The 27,999-nt window shown below is 33.4% G+C and overlaps 3 protein-coding genes across 3 annotated transcripts in view; 1 reads left to right on the top strand and 2 right to left on the bottom strand.

Moving 5' to 3' along the window:
* Positions 1 to 11: 11 nt before the first annotated feature.
* LOC144850015 (PRELI domain containing protein 3B-like) lies at positions 12 to 5,379 on the top strand. Its single transcript, XM_078707177.1, has 6 exons — positions 12 to 110; positions 852 to 1,020; positions 1,730 to 1,816; positions 2,356 to 2,426; positions 3,511 to 3,613; positions 4,508 to 5,379. The coding sequence occupies exons 1-6, from the start codon at positions 58 to 60 to the stop codon at positions 4,640 to 4,642; spliced, it is 618 nt and encodes a 205-aa protein (XP_078563303.1). The 5' UTR covers positions 12 to 57; the 3' UTR covers positions 4,643 to 5,379.
* Positions 5,380 to 16,825: 11,446 nt separating this feature from the next.
* LOC144849810 (cystine/glutamate transporter-like) overlaps positions 16,826 to 27,999 on the bottom strand; it is a 62,721-nt gene continuing 51,547 nt past the window's right edge. Inside the window, exons 5-10 of the mRNA XM_078706882.1 lie at positions 27,591 to 27,714; positions 26,768 to 26,892; positions 24,543 to 24,639; positions 20,875 to 21,021; positions 18,744 to 18,921; positions 16,826 to 17,714 (exon numbers count right to left, since the gene is read on the bottom strand). Coding sequence (XP_078563008.1) covers positions 17,650 to 17,714; positions 18,744 to 18,921; positions 20,875 to 21,021; positions 24,543 to 24,639; positions 26,768 to 26,892; positions 27,591 to 27,714 — 736 coding nt within the window. The 3' untranslated portion in view covers positions 16,826 to 17,649. The remainder of the gene's footprint in view (positions 17,715 to 18,743; positions 18,922 to 20,874; positions 21,022 to 24,542; positions 24,640 to 26,767; positions 26,893 to 27,590; positions 27,715 to 27,999) is intronic.
* On the bottom strand, positions 22,522 to 23,409 carry LOC144850418 (uncharacterized). The gene is made up of 2 exons (XM_078707694.1): positions 23,200 to 23,409; positions 22,522 to 23,139 (listed from the first exon to the last, which is right to left on the bottom strand). The coding sequence occupies exons 1-2, from the start codon at positions 23,407 to 23,409 to the stop codon at positions 22,522 to 22,524; spliced, it is 828 nt and encodes a 275-aa protein (XP_078563820.1).

Below are 27,999 nucleotides of genomic sequence, written 5' to 3'. Positions count from 1 at the left end.
ATTTCTTCCCACGACGGCCAGAAGCCTCGAAGGAATCGATTACAGTAGTTTCGTTGTATGAAATTGAAATTATTAACTATGAAAATCTGGAGTTCAGAACACGTATTTTAGTATGTATAATTTTGATAATTTAATAGATTATCAGGCTTCTAGTTAGAGATATCATCTATCGAATTACACTAGTACGTAGGCCTCTATTTACTAAGTCACAGTACACGTGTGAGAGTGTGGGTTTGCCAAGCTCAGACACCGGCAGAATTTGTGACACGACGACGTGGGCGTCCGCCCGTGTCCATCCACAGAATTGCAACGAATGGGCCTAGGCTTAGGCCTAGCTATAGAATACGGATACTTATACTAACATTTCTCAATTAATTGTAAAAGGCTCACAAAACGTAGGCCGAATTAATTCATTTTTATTTATTAAACAAACACATAATAAATATTATTTATTATTATCCTAGCTAGCTAGCTAGGCCTAGCTACTTACTACTAGTAGTACTACTAGCGGCTAGGCAGGCCTGGCCCTAGGCCTAGGCTAGGCCTATGAAAATATAGGCCTTTATGTTTTATTTAGTTACTAGAGGTCTAGTAGGCCTACCTGTATGTAGGCCTAGTGTAGTAAATCATCATAGCCGGCCTATAAAATTTACTAGGCCTATTGATTATTAATGTAGGCCTAGTACCACACGCGTTTGTACCTGATTGTCTTAGAATAAGTCTGATCGTCTGGCCCTGATCGTCTGTCAATCAAAACTACTAGTTTACCTAGTAGTAGAGAAAGTAGGCCTGGAGGACCCAGCTACTGTAGGCTCGGGTAGGCATTAACTGTTGTTATTTTCCATCAATAGCCATCCATGGGAAACCGTGAGTCAGGCAGCATGGAGAAAATACCCAAACCCAATGAATCCAAGTGTAATAGGTGTAGATGTTGTGGAAAGAAGTGTGTTACCAACTGGCAAGATTGTAAGCGATAGGATACTGACTACAGAATGGGGCTTACCAGGCTGGGTTGTTAGTGTAAGTATGCAGGGCTTTTGTTAAGGATAAAGGTAATGCAGTGGCTACGTCTACACCTAGTTGTAGATGCAATCCCTGTGCTATATCTACGCCTATTGACCTGATTGGGCCTCTGGCCCTATTTCCCGTAACGTAACGTAAAAAGAAACAACCCTCTAGGAAAATGGTGATTAAAGACGATGGTCAACTAAGAAGATGGCATAGATGCAGCCAGTATGTGAAGATAAAGGGAGAAATGTAGTAAAATAGTGGAGACTACCACTCACCACCCATCCCTTAAAATTATAAAATAGATGAAACAACATTTTTGCAAAATTGATTGATTGACATTTTGCTGAACATCACTAATTCCCTTAACTTAATTTAAGTAAAATATTTAACCGTATCCAAACATTAGTGCTGGCACCTACCCTTATTATTATTGTTATTGCCATCAACCCTTAGATTTTGAAGATACAACCCTGCAATGTTGAATGAGGGGGTGGTACAGAATGCTGATCCAATTGTTCATATATTTATGAACAATGGTATCATGATTTTACTGATGATATCATAATTGATTAAATATTCAAAACAATGGCAATACAGTATGTATATGATTATCCAAAAGTTGAATACAATTTTTTATTTTAAAATCTTATAAAATCAAATTTTTTTATTCAACTTCACCATCATCAAACATTAACTATATATTTTATTGGTTTTTCAGCTTGTGGGAATGAATCCAACATGTCATGTCAAAGAAAAGTCTGAAGTTGATATTAAAAACAAAACACTAACATTAAATTCTGTTAATGTGAGTACACTATTAGTGACAGAGATTTTAAATTGACACCCTCTCTTATGTGATAAAAAAAAATGTGATGTGCATGTGTATAGTATGCCTACTCGAACCAGACTATTCATTACCATTGCGCCATCATTCAATCCAATGGAACCTAGATACATGGGTCTAGTGTTGTTAGTACTGGACTCATGACTGCAGGATTCCTACATAAAATTACTGGACAGCAATAATTCCAACCGCTGACCTCATGTGGTTGGATCAGTGCTTCAGTAGACATCTTGCAATAGTGCTGTGGTATTACAGAAATTCAATTTCTTTTCTCAAGAAATCCATGATTTTTTAATTTAACCATTTTCAAACTTAAAAATAGCTGGAAAATTTAATGATGTTTTAGCCTCAATTTGCCTGCATGTCTAGGGTATACAGTATAGGTCATTCCTCATTTTTCGGAGAAATTTCAACAAGAAAACAGATGTGTGAATATACATTTTTTATGTGTACATATATATTATAAGCATACATTTGAACATGTTTTATTATTTTTACAGCTTACATTAAAAAATCTTATAACAATAGATGAAAAACTTGTGTATATGCCTCATCCAACCATCAAAGATGCGTAAGTACGGTCTAGCTTTAAAATGAAACGAATATAATGAAAACTAAATATTAGAATATATAACATTCAGATGAATAAATTAATTGGTAATCATGGTAACTGTAGGCCCTCTATGAATCATGACAGACACAACTTTTTGCTGATTACTAGCTGCATTATAAGAGTATGTTTCCATACATGTTTTATCCTAAAATAAAAAAAAATAACCGGGGTAGTAAATGTACTATGTGCTCTGTCTACACTATTAAACATTATTATGTGCCAAAAAAAAGTGATGTGCCCAGATATAGACATGATGATGTTATATTACTACCATATTTGGCCACATCACACTTTTTTTTTGGGTAAAACTAGTTTGATAGTGTAGACAGAGCTATAGAGGTTTCACAACACAAGTGCTTTATAAATCCAAGATATTATTACAGTATTTATACTGTACTGAAAGTACAACCCTATTCTCAACCAGAACCATTGTATGTGCCATCATTCAATCCATTCCATGTGGTACTGGATGGAGCAAGTTTGGTACTCATGGTGTTGTGTTTCAGTTAAGCCTTGATCGCACTGGACTTGATTTGGTCAATTTAACCGAGTCGTTGGCTAAACCTTGGGTAAAGTGCAGTATATGGAGAGCCATCTTGATAGTGCTTTGCACTCATGGCAATCCTCAGGGTGCTGCACCGCTGTCTTGTTGTCATGTATTTTTGTGCCTGAAAATTGAATAAAATAAAATAAAAAAATAAATATACCATTTTTCACGTCCAGTGCGAAGAAGGATTTAGATGCCCACATAATTGAAAGCACCTGTGGTTTATGTACTAGCCAGTCTGTGTACATCACCTGTGATTTATATACTAGCCAGTCTGTGTACATCACCTGTGATTTATGTACTAGCCAGTCTGTGTACATTAAATTGCTAGTAAACACAATGCAGTTATTTGTTTTTTTTTTTCAGTTTAGGATTAGTTTGCTTTTGTTTTTTCACACTTTGGTGAAATATGTGTTCCTAAAAAATCGTATAATATCACTACGCAAAGTAATGAAAAATATAATAATAACATTGAATTGATACTTATTAATATAGGACTATGTTGAAACAAGAGGCAGCAGTGCAAATAAATGGACTTTCCTTAAGTAGCTACCTGGAGGGTATAGTCACAACTACAATGGCATCTAATGCAAACAAGGTAAGATTTGTTTAAACATCATTCAGATATGTGATGAAACTGTAAATGAAAATAGCAAGCATGCCATCCCTCTTCAACAATGCAAAATAGATTCTATGTATAAAAAAAAGCCTTCTAAGAGACTTATATATATATATATGATATGAACCCATAACTATGGATTTGGAAGAAGAGCACCAGACCAAAAACCTATTCACATTACCAGAGTTATGCAATAATAATATTACCTCCATTTAAAGCTTTTTCTGCACTATCAAACTTTGTGTCATATCACTAAACATATTTTGGTGCATATCACTACCATATTTGGGCACATCACACTTTTTTGTCATAAAGTTTGATAGTGTAGACAAAGCTTTACTAACACAGGTATATCCCATGCACTCTCTACAGCTCTGTCTAAAACTTGTTTGACCAAAAAAAAGTATGATGTACCCAAATATTTTAGTGACATGACATCATCATGTCCATACATATGGGCACATCACATTTTTTTGTCACATAACGTTTGATAGTATAGACTGAGATTTAAGCTTAAACCTACAAAAACTGGAGCTACCTGACATTTATAGATGTTGTGCTGCACAATAATTAAAAAGAGGCAAAATGACCAGGTACAATTACTTTGGCTACATGCAGTGTTTGTTGAAGGCATGGTGAAGAGATTTCAATGTAGAGGTACATGTGTTTTGATGTTGCACTGGAATACCCCAAAAATTGCACTCTTGAGCAGGCGACACCTAGTAATGTAATACACAATAACAGTATTTTCTTAATACTTTACTCTATTACTTCTCCTGCAATACATATTTCTCTAAGGAAACTAACTTATCAATCAACTACCAGCATATGTCTAAATAAACGTTAATATGTAACAACTTCATTTTCCCCCAGGGACGTGAAGCCATGGAATGGGTGATTGATACAATTAATACCGAAGTAAAGGAATTGGCTAGTACAGCAAAGAAAGGGATAACTGAATTACGTACCAAGATAGACACCTTAGATCTCAACCCGTCTATACGATAATACATCCGATTTCCAAGTGCAATTTTAAGATTTTATTTTCATATTTGATGCCAAATATTTAAATTTAGTTAGCGAGTATTACGTGAGAGATGCTTAATAAACAATAACGTTTTTTTTTAACTTTTATCCTAATACTTGTATGTCATTCCTGAAATAGGTATTGGTTATTTAGTTTTCAAGAAAGACTAAATTTCTTACCATATTTATTCGAATAAGCACACCCCATAGAACATCGTTTGAAATAAATTCTCCCCTCAAATACATGCATACACAAACAATATACAGTATTATATTTGTAGTAAAATTCACGTAACGCCGTTTATTCGAATAAATATGGTATTCATTAAAACAATTCAAAGAGAAGCTTATCATGGTACACCATTGGGCTGTCCCATGATAACCTGTCCATTGTGGTGGCCCGATGTGCGACAACCTATTCAATGGGCTGGCCCAGAAATCTGGTTTTTAGAATGCATTTTAGAGAATAGGACAAAAGTTTGGAAATTGTAAAACATTTGTGAATTTCCAGAATTTGGGAGAGTTTACTACATTTTTTAATGGAAGAAATTACTAACACTCTCTAATGGCTTTGCTAAAGTGACAATTACACTATTTTATTTATTTAATTTCGAGAATCGTGTAAATGTGATAAAACTATATCACATGAATTAACTGAAATGTGCCATAGATACATATCCTATTAAGTATGTTGTAGTTTAAACATTTACTTTATTATTTTAGATAAAAAAAATTAGGCCTAAGCAGATTTTTATTATGTTTAATCCTATGCATTACTGACCTAGCAATAAAAAGGTATAACAAAAATGGTTGAAAATTGGCTCGTAAAATATTTTGAGTACCATATCATCTAGATAATGTAGTTTATTTTATCATATTGACACTCTCTTTACACAATGAAAGAATGTACTCCAAACAATGAAATTCATACAGACATTTGATAATAATGTATAGCATATACCTCTGAGATGATATACAGTATTAATGAACACTGCCTACAACGTTGCCAAACATTATCTTTATGGTCTTCAATTTTTAGTTTTAAAATATAAACCTACACTGTAGATTAGATAATGTTTTTCCGATACATTTTAGCTCATGAAACTTTTTCAAAGCAGCTTGTTTACTTTAAATGCAATATTATATTCATTATGTAAGCTTAAGTAAATTAATTGAAACCTGCTCTATAATTAAAGTAACTGTGGTTGCTGGTACAAATTGTAATGTTATAAAATGTTTTTCCTCTGTGGTCTAGTGGTTTGTTTGGTTCTAGAGAGAAATTAGTAACAAGATAAATAGTTTGGCACATATGGCGTTTCATACTTATATTACTTGAGCTCAGTATTTAGAAAAAAAAAATCGAAACGCCGGCTGGCGGACTAACAAAAAAATGTGTTTGTTTGTTGTTTTGGGGGAACAATATATCTTTAATATATTCAATGCATTTTTATTTATTTTTTTCTTAAGGAACTGTACTACTCCTAACATTGTGTTCATTCCTACTATCTTCAAATCTCTCCACTAAATGGTAGAAAATCTTATTTTAGTGTGATTTTCCGTTTTGTATCGTTTGTTATATATAATATATGAATCTATCTAATTTGGTTCCGTGCACTAAGTTCCAGTCTGACGTGTAAACACTTTAATCACTAAAATAAATAATATCTATAAAACTAGAATATTTATGCAAAAATACATTATGTAAATAATATATTACTGATGTTATGAAATGTTCATGTATAAAGTAGTAGCAACAATTATGAAATACTGTATATTATAAATGAAGGGCTAGTGTTGCCCGAAAGCTCTGCTAACCTTTCTGGCTGTTTTACTTTATCGTTTTGAATTAGCATTGAGATCCAGCCACTGATACGCACAGCATTGTCATTTTTTCAGTAATTTGCCAGATAGGGCCTACATGTATATGTCCAATTGAATGTGCCGTTTTTTCTCAAATAATAATGTTTCATGGTAGGCCTAATGGATTTAAATAATATTTTGCTGGTTAATAATAAATTTGCCTCAGGACAGTACAATCATATTTTTTTTGTGTTTTAATTACAAGAATATTTACTGTAAATGATCGAGTAGTCGTATTCTATTCATTTTGATTAACCGTGGCGGTTTGAATCTATATATAAATTTACATAATGGCAAAATTCGGTAAATCGCGCGTTATTCCTAGAATGTTTACTCGATGGTATATAAAGTTGGTTCGTAATGGCGGTACTGATTTTAACCTCCTGATGTAACCCTGTATACTAATATTGAGTCCGATAATTAGTTATTGACAATTAAAACGAATTTAGGTTCAACGATTTGCCCCAAATAGGGGTGTTTTCTGATTGTGGTATACACTGTCTAATGGATGTCCATCTTGAAAAATACCCGCACAAAATAATACGAGGATGCTTCGCATTTTCCTATCTCCTCATACGATAATTGTTTTTAATGGCTGAAAACCGGAATGACCAGCTAGAGTACAGCATCATAATGTTGAAGACAGGCCGATTTTCTTTAAAAAATACTATTTTATAGATTTAATATACGTTTATACAAATGTATTGATTTGCGATGAATGGAACATTCCAAATTATTTGGTTTAACACAAGTTGGTAAATTTATGGGCCCTTAGAGAATAAACTTAAGATATAATATTGCAATACTATACAATACTGTAAATACCTATTAACCAATTTTGGTCGCCATTTGAATCGCAAATTTCTTACTGTGAGTGTTGGTACTGTTAGATATTAAATAAACATATATACAAATTAACTGTATTACTGTGAGTGTGGGAGGCCCTGCTGTTAGATTAAAAACAGATAATATACACATGGGTGTGGGAGGCCCTACTGTTAGATTATAAACACATAATATACAATTAAACTATATTACTGACAGTTGCTTCTCAACGTTTGTATTAATTAATAATTACAAAAATATAAACGTCGTAGTGGTGTATCGTCACATGTACTTTACTGTCTCAATCGACTATGACAGTGACAGTTTTAACAAAGTATTATATTTCGTTGCTGAGTGGATAAAGAATATATTTAAATTGTTCCTCTATGTACCTTCCCTCAACCTTAATGTTACATACAAAACACAAATTGGGTTTGTTTAAATTAGTATAAATAACAAATGTGTACTTATTTTGTGACAACTTTCTCTTTCGGAAGTGGGTGCTAATTTTAGTTGACTACATAAATCATCGTGTCTATTTATTCGTTTATGTAAACGACAATGTATTATAGTGAAATCGCCAGTTTTTTTACGCTGAAATTACTGTGTATTCGAACGACCATCTAGTTTATATATAATGTTACGCAAGGGCAAAATTCGGTAAATCGCGCGTTATTTCTAGAATGTTTACTCGATGGTATATAAAGTTGGTTCGTACTTTCGGTACAGATTTTAACCACCTGATGTAACCCTGTTTACTAATTAAATTGAGTTAGATAATTAGTTATTGACAATTAAAACGAATTTAGTTTAGGTTCAACGATTTGCCCCAAATAGGGGTGATTTCCGATCGTGGTATACACTGTCTAATGGATGTCCACCTTGAAAAACTACCCGCACACAAATACGAGGATGCTTCGCATTGTCCTATCTCCTCCTGCGATAATTGTTTTTTTTTTCCAAATTATTTGGTTTAACCATTGAGGTATACCTCCATGGTTTAACACAAGTAGGTACATTTATGGGCCTTTAAGGTATAGTATTACAATACTACTATACAACAACTTTTGGTCGCCATTTGAATCGCAATTTTTTTACTGTGAGTGTAATTATATATACAAAAACTTATTATGGTGAGTGTGGGAGGCCCTACTGTTAGATTATAAACACATAATATACAATTAAACTATATTACCGACAGTTGCTTCTCAACTTTTGTATTAATTAATAATTACAAAAAATATAAACGTCGTAGTGGTGTATCGTGACATGTACTTTACTATTTCATGACAGTGACAGTTTTAACAAAGTATTAAATCGCAAATGCTTTACTGTATTTAGTGGTATATTATTTATAGGCCTATAAAACATGAAAACAATTCGTTGCTGAGTGGATAAAGAATATGTTTTAAAATGTTTCCTCTTTGTACCTTCCCTCAACCTTAGGCCTAATGTTACATACAAAATACAAATTGGGTTTGTTTTAAATCAAAAATTTGGTTTCTCTTTCGGAAGTAATTCCCAAAGTGCTAATTTTAGTTTACTGCATAAATCACCGTGTCTATTTATTCGTTTCTGTAAACGACAATTTACTATAGTCCTGCGGTACGTACATTTGAAATCGCCAGTTTTTTTACTCTGAGATTACAGTCGGAAAGCCGCGTTGGTAACGCATCACTGATTTCATTCATTGTGAGGGCGCGCTTCGTGGAAAATGTTGGAATTTTTGCTATTTTAGTACACTTAGAAAATGGTATAATTTTGATATTAAATGAAATCAATAAACGTATTTCAATAGTTGAACTACAAGCGTAAATAATGATAAAAACTGTGATCTAAATTCCACAGATTTTTTGTTTCAAGAAATATCATTATTTTATGTATAAACTTTTTTACTTTAATTTTTTTTTAAATGAAGGTAAAAAATCATTAAATTTCATATTTTCTAGATAAGGTTTCAAAGCGAATTTAAAATCCTTTCAAGATAAACTATTAAGCTATCTATTAAAATAAAAATCTAATTTTAAGCTTTCTTGGGATGCAACTCCCACTAATCAAACCAAACCTACTACGTTTCTGTTCTGTTTCGATCGAAAAATCGCCATTTTGAAACTTTGTTTACGTTTTACGAAGCTGGTACGAATCGTCCCGGACCGAATCGTGTCTGTGTTCAATACGGTTTTCATGCAGGCGTATTACGTCATAGGCCTAAGATTTCAATTTGCTCCCCGATTATTGTTCTATTTGGTTTCTGAGCTAGGAAAGGCTACCTACTATAATTACTTACTTGATTTCTAGCCTAGCTAGGCCTAAAAATAGTATTTTCTAGGCCTAGCTAGGCTGAGTAATTCTGATATAATACTAATATTAGATAGGTAGGCCTACCCTAGTGAGTGTTAATAATAGTAGCTGGGTATTCTATAGTCTAGGCTGGTGGTAGGTCTATCCCAGCTCTGCTCATATACCAAGCAAGAAGAAGCCTGAAGGAGAAACTAGGCCCAGAACAAATAAAAAACTGTTAAAAAAACAATAAATGGAAAAAAAAAAAAAAAAAAAACATTTTCAATTTATATATGGGGAATGTTTTATAAAATCGGGCATGTTTGTTTCAGAGACTCAAACGTGTATTTTTATATGGTCATGTTTTTAAAAAAGATAATTATGGGCCCAGCTGAAACCAAGATATAAAAATATAAGTCCATCATTTACTTGAGTATTGTTACAGTGATTGGTTGGTACTCAGTATTTCAGTATCTGGCAGTAAATGTCACACTTGTATATAAATATTACTTTATTAGATACAACTTGCATTTCACACAAGCAACCAATTTTTTTTTTACGTATACAGAATGTGAAAAAGCAGTTTTTAATACAAATATCTTTCAAACAATACTGATATAAATAGTAAATACTACTACTGTATATATTATTTAAATAGCACCTTGTTCATCAAACATAACAAACTAGCTAGGCCTATATCATATTAACTTACGTGAGTCTTACGGTTGTACTGATTTTATGATTGTTTTATATGTTTATATTGTATGTATCTGTGTGACTCTGGTTAATAAAGTAAATCAATCAATCAATTGCAACTTAATTTATATCTTATCATTGACTGATCTGAAACGCTTCTAAAACTTGAATGCGTATGAATCAGCTGCAGCAATGATATTGAAATCGAGAAAACCATTACAGCTTCCACCGTCCAACCTCATATTGAAGAACGAGACAGAAAATCGTCGAGTCTTGATACCAACAAAAAACCTAAAATGAATAGCTGAAATGTAATGAATGAAACTATTTAAATAATTGTCACTATGATATGAACAAAACATTGCATCGTTATACAGTATAATTATTCAACAACCTGAAAACATTTTCAGATATAGGCCTACCATGAAAAAGCAGCAAATACAAAATTTGCTTATGTCTGTTTATTGTAATAATTATTAATATTATAAATAAATTGTACCCCTCAGTTGTCAATAATTTTACTATAAATAAATATTTAACTAGGCCTATATAGAATAGGTAGGCCTATACCTGTATCAGGCTGCGATTTGCTTAATTATCTTTTTAAAACTTCCCAATGCATCTTCAATATAGAGTAGGATTGTAACGATACTTTAATAATACTAAATTGTAACTAAAGTATTTAAATTATTAACAGAACATGTTACTAGGCCTAGGCCGATATAATACGACAACGATCCACCAGGTCGTGCATATACTCACCTACAACAACCACAATCAACACATCATGCACCACACACGACGGAACTAGTGCCGCGAGACGTAACAATATATGACATGAGGACCTTTTTTAAAATGTTCGCTATAGGAAGCTTAAATAGGGTTTCAAGCCAATTTTAACGTAAAACAGACTATTGATACTTACTCTATCCATATACGTCGGTTTTTTGGTAATTCACTGTATGGGATGCAAATCCCACTAATGGAAAATTTGTAAACAAACACCTGTTAGAAAACTTCAGTTTTGACGGACGCACACGAACTTTGGAAAGAAATTGTCGCTGACAACAAATCCAACAAATTATTCAGAAAATTAGGTGACCTGCGACATCTTAAACATATAAGGAACTGATCTTACCATATATGGTTAATTTTTCGCCTACTAATGTTTATTAAACAGCTATTAAATGACGTATACTTTATGCTAATGTTTTCGCGCGAAACGTTGATGCTTCTGTGCCGAGAGAGGGCTTCTAAAATTTATGACGTCATGCGAAGTCGAAAATTCAGCGATAACGGTCATATTTCCCAACGCGGCTCTCCGACTTAGGCCTATTGTGTATTCGAGAAAGTCCATCTGTGAGCAGGACCTAGATGGTACGCGAGCGAAGCGAGCGTACCATCTAGTAATAATAATTTAGTTTAGCTTTAGTCTGTTTCATGAGGAGTTGATACTTATACAATATTTTAATATTTTAATATCAAATGTCAGAAAGGGGATAATTTATGACATTTGACACTACATCCTGTCAGCCCTATAATTATTATAACAATACGATGTGGGTTAAAACGGTTCTACAGTATGTTACAGTTAACCCATCCCTTCCTAACCATTGATCCTCAATCCTAAATGCGGTTATCTTTCCTAATTAATTTGGTTTAGGCCTATGTGCCAGCATCGGAGACGGAAGAGGACAAGAAGTAACGATATTGTGGACTTTGATCGAAGGACAGAAATATACTATGCTATTATGGGAGCAGTAGGATAATCTTTTATTAATATTTCGGAAAGACAGAGAGAAAAAATGAATATAAAAAAAACAGATAACAAGAGAAAAGAGAAAAAAAAACCAAAACATAAAAAGAAAGAGAAAAAATTAAAAGCAAAACAGAAAAAAGAGAAAAAATAAACACACAAACAAAAAAAAGAAAAAGATGAAAGATAACAAGATATTTTAATAAAAAGATTGTAGTTGTGCAGGAAAGACGAACCAGATAAAAATTTTTAAAAAGAGAAAAAGAATTACATTTAAAAGGTGGAAAAAGAACTAAAAATGGTGGCCGTTCTACTACTGTATGCGTGATGGTGTATTTCCCCACATCATCAAAACATTAATGTACTTAGAATAATTAGAACAATTTTGTATAGTCTAGAATAGAACTAGAATACAGATTACAACTTATTAATATCTTAACATAATCGTGTTACGATTACCCATTTCCATATACAAAATCGTAATCAAATTGAAATCGACAACATACTCCTAAACGTTCAATGAATTCAGATTAACAGATTAACTATTGATTTATTTTACGATGTCCTAATAATAAATAGAATTCAGTGCCTATCATTAATTTTTAGTTACATATGACCTACAATGGCAATGAGTAAATATAGTAGAACCCCCTTTTTGGGACACCCAAAATCCAGAAAACTGTCATGATTGAACCCACGCCATGGGATCAGTTGTTAGCTCATGTAGCCGCAATGTATTGGTTTAATTGTAGGTACACCTGTATTCAATCAATCAAGAATTTTAATTATTCGGTCACCTAAAAAATAATGCAAAGCAACTTACCTTTAAGATATCTATCAATTGAGGTATAAAATTCCATTATCACATCCCGCCCAAGTCTAAAATTAAACTCAAGATGTTTTTTTGTTATAGTCACAGCAACCATATGATATGGCTTAAAGGCCTACATTGATTTCCATAGTAGATTCAAAAAGGTTCAGCAACCACTGTAAAATCCTTGCTTTTTACAGAATATCTCAGACAATTAGGTCACGTGTCACGAACGCTTCATATTGACAGTAATTGTAATTGTCTCAAATCATGGCGGTAACAAATAAAATCGTTATTTATTTTTAGCAATGCCCTTCAAATGAATGCAAAATATCATTATGTAAACGGAATGAGGTAATACCGAACTAGAACGGCACTCCGAGAGTGCATACCTCCGCCTACTGTAAAATTCTCCTACACAAGATTCCACGGAAAATGTTATTTTTTTTAAATTGTTGTGTCTTAATGCTGTGTGTGATTTAGGCTAATTTCACTACAAGCATGTGTATATGGAAATTTGGTGTAATGGTTATGTAACCAGCCTTTCATCAACAAACAATAGTTTGAGTTGACTAACAATAGAACAGCAACGCCAGAAACAAACGGGTGAATTTGAAAAGAAATAGGTTTTTTAAAACTACTCGTATCAAAAAAACCTGTCAATTAAATCAAATTTTGTTTTAAATTTACAAATCACAAATTATAACTCTTGCCTCTTGTATAAAAATGAAGTTTTTTGGACAATTAGTTCTCGAGAAAATTCAATTTTAGTTTACTTGTTACTTTAAGACTGCTCGCCGGCTTTTGAAAAGTCTGTCCTATCTGTCCTACACCTAGCAGGTCTGAAAATTTATACTAAAAAGTGCTCCAGAATTTGGACCGTGGTCCGGATTGCCTCCAAAATTTAATGGAGTGGTCCTTGACCACATATTTATCTGTATATTCATTTTGGTAAATAATTACTTTTTGAGTAATCCTGCTAACGAACAAACACACGCGATCGACTACATATACCTCTTTGGCGGAGGTAAATAAAACCGAAAATGTCCAGCTACCGCAAGTTAAAAATAATACGCATGCTCAAAAGAAGGTGTTGGCTGTGTATAAAATTTAATGTAAAGTAACATTATCAAAATTAAGAAACCAATCTATTTGAAAGTACGATATCTTTTATCAAATGCTATATGCTTTACATACAACGCATGTCAAATTTATATTAAATACTTTAGCTAACAAGTGAGTTTCAACTAAACCAAACTCTCTTTGAATGACTGTCAAAATAAGTTAGGCCTATGAGAGCTAATCAGATTTGTAAAATATTACTGTTTATTCAATTGCAGGAAGTTGTTTACTATATTGATATTAGTATATCACTATCATACATAGTCATATAATTGTTTGAAGAAAATGTTTATTAAGAAATAATCACCAGTATTCTAGAATATGGTAGGACACAACAAGGCAATCTAACAGCAGGACACTGAGCTCGCCTTGCCAAGATAGGAACTCGTAGGCCTAACATTCCTTTGGTCTGATGTCTGGCAGCGACAAACAAACAGTACTGTACATATCTGTTAAGGGGCGTTGAACTGATCTTGTCGCAGCCACAGATAAACCCTTTGATCCCCGGAGCTTAGCATCCTGTTGTTAGATTGCCTAGGATACAGTAACTTAAAACATACAAAAATAAAAATGTATAGCTGTGTAAATAATGGAACGGACCTACTCGTAGATGGGCTGGCGGTACCCACGAACGAGTTTAGTTTTGTTTATGATATTAATTAATACACATTAATTACTTCCGTTAAAAAATATTGTTAATAGAGTAAATAAATCCCCTGTAGTGATTAACTTATTATAAGTTTATAATACAAATTAGTCTCAGTTATTATTAAAATCAACCAAAATATTAAAACAATCGACTATTAATATTACTATTAAATAATATTGCTTAGCCAAACTTTAACATGTTAGCACCTCAATAACGTCAAATGCAACAAACAATTCACCACGTAATTAACAGAATCTCATGCTAAAACGATGAAACACTTTGTTTCGGCATATCCATACCATACCATAAAAAAATGCTATAGTTATTTCATTTGTAACACCCCACTGAATAGGGAACTATACAGAGAATGTATAGTGTTTATGTACGGTACAGTAGACTCAAGTATCACAAGTACGATACGTAGCCATACACAGTGCACCGAATACTAAATACAACCACGAGTACGAGATACGCACGTACTGTAGGCCTACGTAGCGATAAGTAATAATCGTGCATACAAGATACCATAGGTAGGAGTTACGTAGCGATGTCGTACGTGCAAGTTAACTATCAGAATCTATCGTACACTTCAATGTGTTTGCATACTACACTAGATCCGTTGCCCATTTATATTATAATAAAATTCAATCCATTAAAACCCTGTCAGGCGAGCATAAGGAAAATTGATTGATAAATCAATCTACAGCTCAGTAAAGCAATAAATACAATGAATAAAAGTGAATATTGCTTCCACAAATACAAAATGAATGTTTGCAAAGATTTAGAAAAGATACATGACTCGAATACATAATGCTAGCATTGACGTACTCTGTAAGCCTACGTGCCGAACATTTTAGACGTAACAATAGGTTTGCGGATCATTTATTTCCAAAAGAAAGTTGAGACATGAGTAAATGAGACATTTTGTAAATCTTACATTATTTGTTTAAAAAAAACATATCATGTACCGCAAACCTAACTTTACTTATGTTTATTCGCCATGAAAACCTTTGAATAGTTGAAGTATGCAACGTTGTTCAATTTTCTCTGTGTCTCATGTAATGACGAATGTTAGATATTTCTCTCAGCACCCGATTCCCAGTGCTGTATCTCCACATACTACTATCTATTTCTGAAGTATCATAGGAATATTTGGTAATACAGCATCTCATTTATATCAGATGTGGTACCTGTATCATGTGAAACGTTGTATTACGTTGTTGTGTTATCAAATATATTATGATACTTCGGAAATTATAGATACAGTACCGAATATTTCACTTAAGTGAGTCAGAATTTCGCTTAAGTGATACAGTATTCATTTTTTTAAATGTCATATACATCACGTCCAACAGCAAGAAACTCACCAGTTAGAGGATGGTGTGGAAGAGAAATGGTGGCTTACAACTCTGACACGTCAGATCAGGATCGAACCCTGAACCTCAGAATGTAAAGGCAAGCACAGCACGTTAACCACAAGGCTACCTCTCCGCCATAGCCAACTTGTGTGATTTTAAGACAAGTGCTATGTCAAATCAGAGTCATTTAAGGAGCTAGTATTCTGTTCCATATCAATAATAATAAGGACGTTATAATAATCGATTACCTCTAAAAAGATGGAAGAGAAGATGGAATGCCGAATCAGAGTGTATACTCTATTCAAATGGAAATTAAATTATTATGATGTCATACTCTATCAGACCTACAATACACACACATCATATCAATATACCACCAATACAACAAACAACCAGTGAAACAAACATTGCGTATTAGAAAAGTACACTATCTTAATCAAACTTGGTACCAAAAACACCACATCTATTTAACTGTAGACAAAAATGTAAAAGAAATTCAGAACATAAGGACTTACATCATACAATTAAAAAAATAAGAAGCCGCCTTCTTTATGTTCTAAAGCTACGTTCACACTGAGAACTGATTCCGATGACGAGACCAGATAAAACACCGTGGAAATGTTATAAAGATAGCATCCGTTCACACTATACGCATTCCTGATTCCGTACAAAACATTAGTGATCGGTAAAACGTAGCATAAACCAGAGTATTTTTCTCCGGCTCTACTGGAGTGAATCCGGGCTCAGCCTAAACGTAAGTTTAGGCCTAAGCACTTCCAACGTACACGGTGGCGGAGAACACAAAATAAACAAGGCCAACAGCCATAAGTCGCGTGCTAAAACGCATAGTGATATCGGACCGACAGACAGACCGACCGACCGACATAGTGAACTATAGAGTCGCGTCCACGAGACTAAAAATGGTTAAAGATGATCTAGTACCAGATCCAAACAGAATGCCATTTAATACTAAAAGTGTTTTTAAAAGCAAAACTCTCTAGCACCACAAAATACCAAGGTGATATGATTGTTATAAATAATCGTGCTAACTACAATTTACGCTTTCATAAAATTTAACTTCACTATACTAATTTCTTAACCAAAAACCCTGTCAATATATTAAAATATACAATATACAAGATAGGCCCCATATGGCCAAGTATTTACGATTATGGGATTTATAAGGCTACAATGTCTATCAGTATTAGGGCACGACGGGACGTTTTCATTACAAAATTAGGTTTGGTTTTCTAACTTACTGTAGGCTGGTAGTAGGCCTATACTAATTCACCAATACGGAATGGCACAATTATAAATGTAATATTTATGAAGGCGTCTATCTTTCCTTTTGAAATCCAACATGTTCTTTTGTTGAATAAAACATTAACAATTCAAGGATGAACCTCACAAACGCAAGGAGCATTACCACCAACAAACTGGCTTGTCATCAATCCTTTAACCAATACACTAGTCTGTAAATACGCACATACGCCTTTCGCTATATTAACACGTGCGTTTAGACAGCATCTCCTCATCAACGGTATATGTAAACAGTCAAAATCTTGACCAGCAACCCTCTTCATGACTTTATTTCCATCTTCAACTGGAATTCGACATTATAAACATTCTTCCTCAATACGTTCGCCTTTCCTGCACAACTACGAACATTATTTTTTGAAAGAAATGTGTAAAAATACCTGAAAAAGAAAGACATTATCAAAATATTAATATGTTATAAGGTAATGTTTCTGATGATTGCAAATTTCTGACAAATTAATTTAACCATCATAGGAAAGAAAGTATTAAAATATATGTTTAGTTATTAGAATTTCTTTTTCCAAGATGATCACCTAAATGGGTTTCGTTTTTTTCTACACAAGTAATTAACTTGTATAAAACTAAAAAATAACCCATTCAAAGTCTGATTTAATTCATCTTCATTTTTTATGTTTTTTGGGGACAATACATCTATAAAAAAATAGCATTCATCAGAAAATCAATCAATCAATCAATCAGTGCAGATAAAGTAACTGCGAAAACGGATTAGGAACAGTGGAATATACATTAATGTTGTGATAAATGGATGAATATTGTAAATAATGGAATAATTATAACATAAATTATCTCAGATTACATATTACTATAAAACATGTCATTGACCAATGTAAGGAAAAATGATGCTGTAATGTTGAGCATAAAGATTTAGAAGAAAACGTTTTGTAGATTGATGGAATAATATTGTATCCATGTTTCCAAATCCATACTATTGTATATATATAGATCTGAGCATGTATGTTTTATGCATATTATGTTGATGAATGTGAAAGGCTTCGTAGTATTCGTCACCAACAGAGTAGTTTAAAAACCTAATTGCAGATGTTTATAAATTACTGTATTTTAACAAATAAATGAACCCAACGGAACCCATCTGTAGCAGAGAAGTACTTAGCTTAGTTAAATAATATTTTGGACCGGAGGTTAACCTCTGTCATGACGGGATTGGGCCATAGGATTGATGTTTTCTCTTGAAAATGAAAGGATAATTTAAGTGTTTTCATATCGAATGGGAGACTCCTTTTCAACTAATCAACTAATAATAAGTATATGATAATGTAGTTATTTTTTTAAAAACAACATTGGATAAGTGAAAAAAACTCGGCATTTCAAGAATACGGAACTGGGAACAAGAATAGTGAAATAACAATTTAGAGTCAGATTATACTTACGACGTAATTTGTAATAGATCCTTGGTTTTCCTCGCCATTTTACTCCGACAAAATATACAGGTATACCGAGAAGCATGATGACCAAGCCAATGCCACAGGCATATGGATTATCTACAAGAGCTACGATGACGACAAACAGGGAACACAGGATGAATATAAATGGCAGAACCATCGGAACCTGTTATAAGAAATATGTTTATTGTTTTTTATTACTGTGGATAGAAATCATCGAAAAGGAAGGGATGGGGAAGAAGGTGTGGATCCAGAAATACTGGTGTGTGGGTTTGGGAGGTAGTGTAGGCATGAAACGAGTCTAATAACACTATTATCGATTGTAAGATCTTTGAAAAGTGGGTTTAGTGTGTTGGTGGAGTCTCTCTGGACCCGTTACTTAGAAGGGGTTTCATGATCGTCGAGCAGATCTACTATAATAATATCATAGTCGGATAATTGCTTTCGTTACCGCTACCCTCCCAGTGACGTAGCGATACGTTCGGAGCCATTTATGTTGCCATCCGAATTAGTTCGCCGTCCGTCTTCACCTAAAGTTTCGGAAATACTTTAATAGAACGCAAAAGAAACATACACCTTTATTATTGTTGACAACTCCTAAAACAAAGGTGAATGTCCATCTTGTTATGTGAAAACTGAATGGAAAAAACATAACGGCCATACGAACTTGTGGATAATCTGAGGTTGACATAACGTTCATCCAGATTGAACATTTCAATGAATAATTCCCTGTTGACGTTAAATACGTGTTTAAAAATGATGAGGATAATGTTATTGAACCATGGTGTTATTCCCGCTTGTCGTGTTATTGTAGGATATGGTAATTTATCGGATCATTTTTATAAGATCATCTTAATAATCGTTTAAACAATGATTACATCTTAATATAAAATAATGTCAACGACCAAACGTAAAGCTCGATAATGTTGTTATTTACAAACTTAGAGCATTTGCATGCGGAAGGTCGATGCCTTGTATATAGTGCATCAAGTTTTGCCATCAAACTATCAGAAGATAACGTTTTCTAAATACACAAGATACATTGGTCTATAATAATGGTAGAACCATTGTATTTAGTTGATACCAAAAGATTTACTATTTAGATTTGTTTTCCGATTTTGGTATATATTTCCACCTTCGGATGCTAAGCTCATATTTGTTTTATGTTGCTTTGCCTTGTGAGGAGCCTCTGATTGAAATGTTGAATAATTAAAAAAATACTATTAAGTGGACACCTTCGTGACTCAGCAAAGGTTCCCTTTAATAGAGGTGTAGTAGTAGTAGTTTTATTAGTATTAACAATTACATTACATGCGGTTCTGCAGCTGTCATTAGGTAGACCTTAACTGACTATTGAAAGTCATCTAAATACGAGTCTTAGGTTATTGTTGTCCTTCGTTTGTTTGACGAGAAGCTCAAACAAAGTGTCCCTGGGTTTTCCCGTGTTGTTGAAACACCTACTGTTCGTTCACAAAAAAAGTGTTCTTTTAAAGTGGTGTCTCCTGAATAGTGGTGTCCTAAAGGAGAAGCTTAGGTGGTATCATAGATGCACTAGATGCTATGGTGTGTATAAATTAGGTGGCGCAATAGTATAAAACAAAATATTTTCCAAACGCGAAAAGATTTTTTTCCGTACACGAAAAAAAGTACTATTAAACGATCGTTAATAGTGCGTACTATTGCACGCCATGTGACCCACATTCGTTCAATCAAATGGCAGGAATTTATTTAGGTGTTGTTTATTAAGCGATATTCGTTTTGTATAAAATCCGATTATGCTGCTCACGTGCTACTTAATTGTTCCATATAAAATGTGTTCAACATAAACAAAAACAATATTATTTAGTAATTGTGTTTAGCCTACAGAAACAATACAGTAGTGGTGTAAAAAATAACGTAATTAATAACATAATTTAACGTGTTTATAAATCTTCTCTGCAGAAATAATACGGTGACGGTTAGTCCTTAAACAGATAATAACCTATCTAACCTTACCAAATCAGTTAGCAGATTATGACACATTTGAAAACAGGTATAAGGGAATGTAGTCTACCTCCTTAAACTGTCTATAACCCACCTTAAACTGTCTATAACCCACCTTAAACTGTCTATAACCCACCTTAAACGGCCGATGTAGATGAGGATACTTATAACGATAGTACGGTATAATGGCAGTTGTAAGTGCAATAAACAACCATCTTGAAAAACTCAAATACGTTATTAGCGTTCCAACGTCACACATCAACATAACCAAGCATATTGGCAACTGAAAAGAAAGAAACAATTCAATAGATCATTAAGGAATCGGTAATTATAGGTACAGTTCACAAGCGCTCAATGGCTTACGAATCATAATAATGATTATCAGATTTTCTCTTGACAAAACACCTCAACATCTGGGATTGCTTGAAAATACGTCTAATACCCCTCTCTCATATTGTCTAGAGAGATTAAACACTGCTGAGGTGTGTGCCTAAAACGGAATTTCGATAGGTAATGTGGATTAGGCACAATAATTGATACTTTTTACCTCTGTCTATCGCTCTCTCTCCTTGTATGTATGAGTGATATGTTTTCGTCTTTAAAAAATGTGAAAAAATTTGTCAATTCTAATAATCAAGCAGCATACTATAATAATACATGCATCGCGCAAGGATTGCTCATTTCGTTTTGCTTTTGTGATGCAATTTGGTGCGATATAGAGTCGATCGTGAAAGAAAACATATGAAGAACAATTTGTCAGCAAAAATACCGAGTTTACCGATTTGTCAGAATTTTCCTCACCCCACTAAAAAAGACAATTAGAGATACTATTTTCAATAGAACATGAACCGAGTCAGATGGATAGTTAGGCCTATATACGGTGTTCGTACGTTATACCGCTTTTACCGCGCTACGAGTAGCATAGGCCAACAAACTAAGGTAGCTTTTGACTCATTTCGACTCCTGCATAGGATAGAGGCCTAAATTGCTTTCTCTTTTTAAAATTATAATTAACCATAGAACGTACATTTAAAACAAGGAATGACATGACTTCATGTTTATAAAGTAATATCATATTTATTATTTTTACACAAAACGTGAACAATTGTAGAGAAAGTGTCTTTAAAGATGTATTGTCCCCCTGAAAAAATAATTTAAAAAAAAAATTGTTGAATATTCCATTTTAATGTAACATAATAGTTATCCACTTTGACCAAAAATTGGATCGAAAAAATGTATTTACCTTAAAAAAAATCTAAAAAATTTAAAGCAAAAAATGGTCAAATTGGCTGCCAGCCAATGGATTTTTGGTTGAATTTAACAATTTATTTTGTCATTTTATAAGTGAAAACATTTTTTTTTCTATGGAAGTGATTAACTTTATCAAAACTACAAAATAACATATTCAAAGTCTGATTTAATTAATCTTCTTTTTTCATGTTTTTGGGGGACAATACATCTTTAAGATACTACTGAACTTCAGAAATTGTTATGGTTTATATTAAAAGTAAGGTGCGTCAGTCAGTTGCTTTGCTTATCATTATGTTTAAGTATATTTTAATAATTGAATAATTTGAGAAATTAATTAAAAACACATTAGAAGAATATAATGTTTGTTTGTGTGCTTTTTTCCAATATCATTGTTACCGTGGAGTACGGAAACATTAAACACTTCATTTTAACATATCCAGCATCTTATTTGGAGGATGTGTGTTGTATTAGAGAAGTGTTGTGTTATTCATATACTACACCAGAACAAACTTGAAAAGGTTAAAATGTTACATTATTGTTCAGGCTTTACTCTGAGTGCGTACATTTTGTCGTAATATGGTTGTGCTGCGTCGATACACGCCTTAACATCGTCATCGAGTTCTGCTCGGTTAGGTTCGGGCTTTGGAGTGGAGAAACTGGTACTTGAAAATGCAGTTTGATAATAGTCACACGCTTTATTTCCTTTCATGAGCATCGTAGATGACTTCCACGTCTGTACAACCTCATCAGTGGGTTCCCAGCTTAGTAGTTTATCGGTGTACTCTATTCCCGTTCTTTCACAAAATTGTTTCAGAATTGATTTAGGATTCACAAGAAGATCGTCAGCATCAATAATTACTGGATTTTTTTCAATACCAGATGAAACCAAATGTTCGTATAGTTCTAAACTTTCTCCAAATCCATATTTTGCTGGCATCCATCCACTTCTATCAAATAAATTTTTACCACTTTCCTTTGGAAATTTGCTCATCATATTTTTCCATGATGGAAACAGTTTGGTAGGATTTCGTATTAGAAATGCATGGCGATACCCTTTAGGCAGCATATCTATCTTTTCTGTGATTCCAAATGACATATCTCTAGCAAAAACCACCTTCTTATCTGGATATTCACCCTCCAAAACGTCTTCCTTAATGAACATGTAAGTGGCAGTATCAGACTTCCAACCTGCTTGATAGTCCATCTCAACAGCGTTCGCCAGTTCATGGAACTTGTCACTGTCTTTGTTTATATCATCTTCAGCAAATGGGTGTCTGTCTGGTCCACAGAAATATACACTAACATAAGGTTCATTTATAATCTGCACGCCATCTAGATGGCTCATACATTTGGTGAAAGCCGTGGATACACTACGTGGAATGCACCAAAGCATCACCCGAACTTGACTATTTTCACCCATCTTTGTACGTGTAGAACAGAGAGGTTTTTAACCAATATCAAAAGTTGAAGTCAATTATATTATTATTGCCTGCAATTTAAGTGGCAATACAAATCAGAACTTATCGAACTAAACATATCCACCTGCTGAATTCTAAACAACCTGCAAAATTATTAATTATTATTTTAATTATTAATTTTTTATGCAACGTGCTATTTATAGCAAGCATAAAACACAGTAATGACCCATATAGGTTTTTTTTTTATCACAATCAAATGTTATGCTAACTGTACGTCAGAAGTTATAATGATGTTAGATATTATTAATTTTATGGAACGTGCTATTTATAGCAAGCATAAAAAACAGTAATGACCCATATAGTTTTTTTTTTATCACAATTACATTTTATGCTAACTGTACGTCAGAAGTTATAATGATGTTAGATATTATTATTGTTATGAATAATTGGAAACATTACTACCACCACCACCTGCAGTAAACAATAGTTAACAGCAATCAGAACAATTATCAGTTCTGATTATTGTAAGAAAAAATCAAAAGGGTTGAGAATGTTCCCTATCGTTTTGAAACAGATAGGCCTAACCTGTACATTAATTCAAATTACAAATTATAACTTTTGTTTGTTTGGACGAATAATTCACAAAAAAATGCAATTTCAGTTTACTACCTGATACCAAATCACCGGCGTTTTATATTACTTTTTTCCCTTTCTTTTACGCTAAATCTCGTTTTAGCGCTTAGCCTACCAATCATTAAGAATCACTACTGTTAAAAAGAGCCGACTTTCCGATTACTAACGCCATTCTCATAGGTATAGTTTTGAAGAATAGGATCGTTCACGCCAACTCAACGCCATGTAGTCTGCTCTATGAACGTAAATTACAGGTTGTGAACATTATAGGCCAAATAATAAAATACATGTTTCTCGTCCGGAATATTAGAAGAAAAGGAGACGGCCCCCGGTCATGTTTTGTTACTTGGTCTTAGGCTACTATGCCTATATTTTTGTTTTAACAGATAAAAGACTTCAACATTTTTATTTTTTTGGGGGAATGATCAAAAGCAGTTTATGTCGTGCATGAATAAAGACACAAACTGCAGAAAAGTTCACTTAAAAAGATCGATAACCTTACCGTTAGCATACAAGCAGGAAGAGGAGTTTTACGAGATATGTGAATCATTGACATCACTTCCGGTAGATTTCCATCACGTGATGCAACGAAGAACATTCTAAAAACAGAAGTCAAGGTAGTTCAGAAGTTTTCTTAAGTGAAAAATCGAGGCTTTATTTATTAAACCATATTTAGAATAAACTTTATCATCTAAGAAAAAAAACATAAAATATATACGTAAAATATTTGTTTAGGATGCTGAGGAAAACGGACATAATAATAAGCTAATATCATTGAATCCAAGCAATTTTTATTGAATATCGAAACGTGGCAGGCTGAAGGCGCTTGACCTTTGACAAGATCGCCTAAATTTCTAATTTTAACCTTACAATACTTGTATTGTATATTCAGGTACAGCCGCTCCATAATCTCTTTGCTTTCCTTCCTTATATCTTGTAACATAAAATTGTTTATACTAACAAACATTACTGTTTATATGCCTAGTGTAGTATGTTTTACATCTTTAACATAGTTTCATAAACATCTTCATATCGTACAACTACTCGTAACAAATTTTCTCAACTTTCTATCATCTAAAAGTCGTAGTTAGTCATGTCTCGGGTCACATTCTATGGTCACCGTACAGATAGGCTACTACATCAGTACTTCTATGAATGGATGACTAGTTGGTGACAATAACGCTAGTTGGTCATACCCAGTACCGTTTTGATTTTACGATCATTCGGGAAACCACCTCACGACGGACATAATAATAAGCTAATATCATTGAATCCAAGCAATTTTTGTTTTTTATTATTATTATTTTACTCATAATATAAAAAAAGAGAGAATTGAGAACATAATTAATAACAAGTTAAATTTGTCAAATAAAGTCACGGATGGGGACCAAAATAAGTTTGAAAACAACTTTAAGGCATGGTCACCAAAAAAACAAACAAAACAAAAAAACTTGCATATTATGTTATTTTTAAAAATGTTATTTTCTAAGTAGACTTCTTCAAAAGAATACAGAACAAATGGAGTATAGCAACACAACATGGAATTACCATTCATACAATGGTAAAGTAAAAACAAAACTCCAGCAAAAACCGTGTTTATTACTCAGATTTCAGATCAATTTATGCTAATCAAATTTTTCAAATAAAAATGTTCTCTTAGCATGTGTACAGATCAAGTGGTCTGAGATTACACTAAATTTGAAATCGGAGCGATAAAGTCAACAAAATGTATTGAGGAGCGTAACCTCTATTATAACTTTGAATGTTAATTAAATATCTATCTATTGATATTCAAGATCAGAATTTACTTTAGAAAAATCCATAATCTGGTAATTCTACCTCTTTAGGCAGAAAGCGAACGAGCGCTGCCATAGATACTCCAATATTATCAAAAACCCACGAGATTTGGATGAAAAGAAGAACGTCACAAAAAACTAAAATTTACAATTTAACTAGTATCCAACACTCTAGGAGTTTGCATATGTGAAATAGAATCGGTTTGCGACCTCTAATAATGATGAGTATTATCCGCCTGTTCTAAATAAATTGATTCCCACAGAGACATATGGAGACGGCCTACTTTCATACAGACTTACTCCCGACTATAACACGATCAATTCATGAAATAAAACTAAAATCTAAACCATATTTTCAAATATATATAAATATATATCCTTTAAAAAAATATTTCTTCAATATCTATGTAAATTCAATTCAGTTCAGTTCAATTTGCAATGTAATTCGTTTGAATAAAGATAAAGTGAAGGAATCTTAGGCCTATGCATCGTCGTTAATTATGCAGCATATACAGTAGACCGTCTCTATTTAGACACCTCTGTTCAGAGGACACTTAAAAAAACATAAAACGACCGAGCGTTTTAACACTACGTCCAGGGGACACCTCTATAAGACGACATTATGTAATGACTAATACTGTACTGCTATATTTGTGAGTTGATTGGCCAGTGGAAACATGGGTTGTCCTGCATTTGTACATGGATATCTTTCGTCAAGATTGTTACTGACAAAATAGTAAACTCGGCTATCTCGGTTACTTTTGCCTATAATAATTAACTCCTTTAAATCCCTGTGCTGTCCACACTATCAGATTAGTTTAAAAAAGTGTGGTGTACCCTTAATATGATGTCATCTATGGGCACATCACATTTGTTGTCATATAAAGTGTGATAGTTCAGACAGAGCTTTAGATGACATAGAGTGTCATACCTGGTTGTTGTGAAAAGACCACCGTTAATTGAGCCTGCGCAGGATAGAACGACAAATACTGATATCACCCAACTAAAAATCTTGCGGCCGGTTATCGATTCGGCAAAGGCAATTTCGGCGAAGTCCTGTAAAATGAAAAACAGATTCACTTTTAATACAACATAATTTAATTGAGATTCGAAAAAACTTTCTAAATATGCACAGTTTCCAAAATGCACATGCATACCTAAAATGAGACTGCACGATAGACGTACAGTAGAACCTCTCGTTTGGGACAACCCAAGTTGACAAAGGGACACTTTTTTGTTAAATTAACGGCAGTTAATATATGTTTACTGCAGCAAGGGGACACTTTGTCGAGCCGCCCCGAAGGCGTTCATTTAAGAGTTCTATTCTGTTTACACTAGTCCTATGTTAAAATGGTTTAATTTTTGTGTGAATAAAATTAACCGAAATATTGTTGAATAAACTAAACAAACCACACTTTGTCTTCATTATCTTGATGATGTCCATCACCATAGTTAATAAAACATCGGGTAAGAAACCTCATCATAGTACAATCAAAACCTATTAGGAGACACCTTCGGGAACCAACAAAATGTGGATGTCCCCTGAATATGGATTGGTCAGGTGTTACAATTGCGGGTCAATAGGGGTGTTCTGTCTACACTATTAAACGTTATGTATAAAGTGCCATGATGATGTCATGTTAATACCATATTTGGGCACATCACATTTTTGTTGTCAAACTAGTTTGATAGTATAGAATGTTCTAAAGTTCTACAGCATAGTAAGTTAATGCTAAAACGTAAAGTGTACTAACCAATGCTACGGCGTCAGACGCCATCATCTCCTCTGGCGTTATAACAGCAAAGTATGCGATATTTGTTAATATATAAATGATTGTAGCAAATACCATAGATATTATTGTTGCAACTGGTATTGTTCTGTAAAAATAAGAAGAGTTTTATAGGTTAGGGTTTTAAGATTAACGATGGCTCTGTCATGTCTCGAATCGAAACATCATACAGTATACCGAGTCTTCTGACAGGAACATTGTCACATTGGATATAGCCACTCCTGACACTATGGTATGCACGTGTTGCAGTCAGCAGACACAATACTGCACGGTGTTGATTGTCTCTAGAAATTTTTTTAATTTATTTTATTTCATCATCACCCCACACGTCACCATTAACAGGGTTGAAAGACATAAAATAAAATATAGGCCT

The sequence above is a fragment of the Antedon bifida genome, chromosome 8 (assembly GCF_963402885.1).
Source record: "Antedon bifida chromosome 8, ecAntBifi1.1, whole genome shotgun sequence".
Taxonomy (NCBI): Eukaryota; Metazoa; Echinodermata; class Crinoidea; order Comatulida; family Antedonidae; genus Antedon; species Antedon bifida.
The sequence above is the reverse complement of the archived record's forward strand: the minus strand, read 5'-3'. Positions and strand labels throughout refer to the sequence as shown.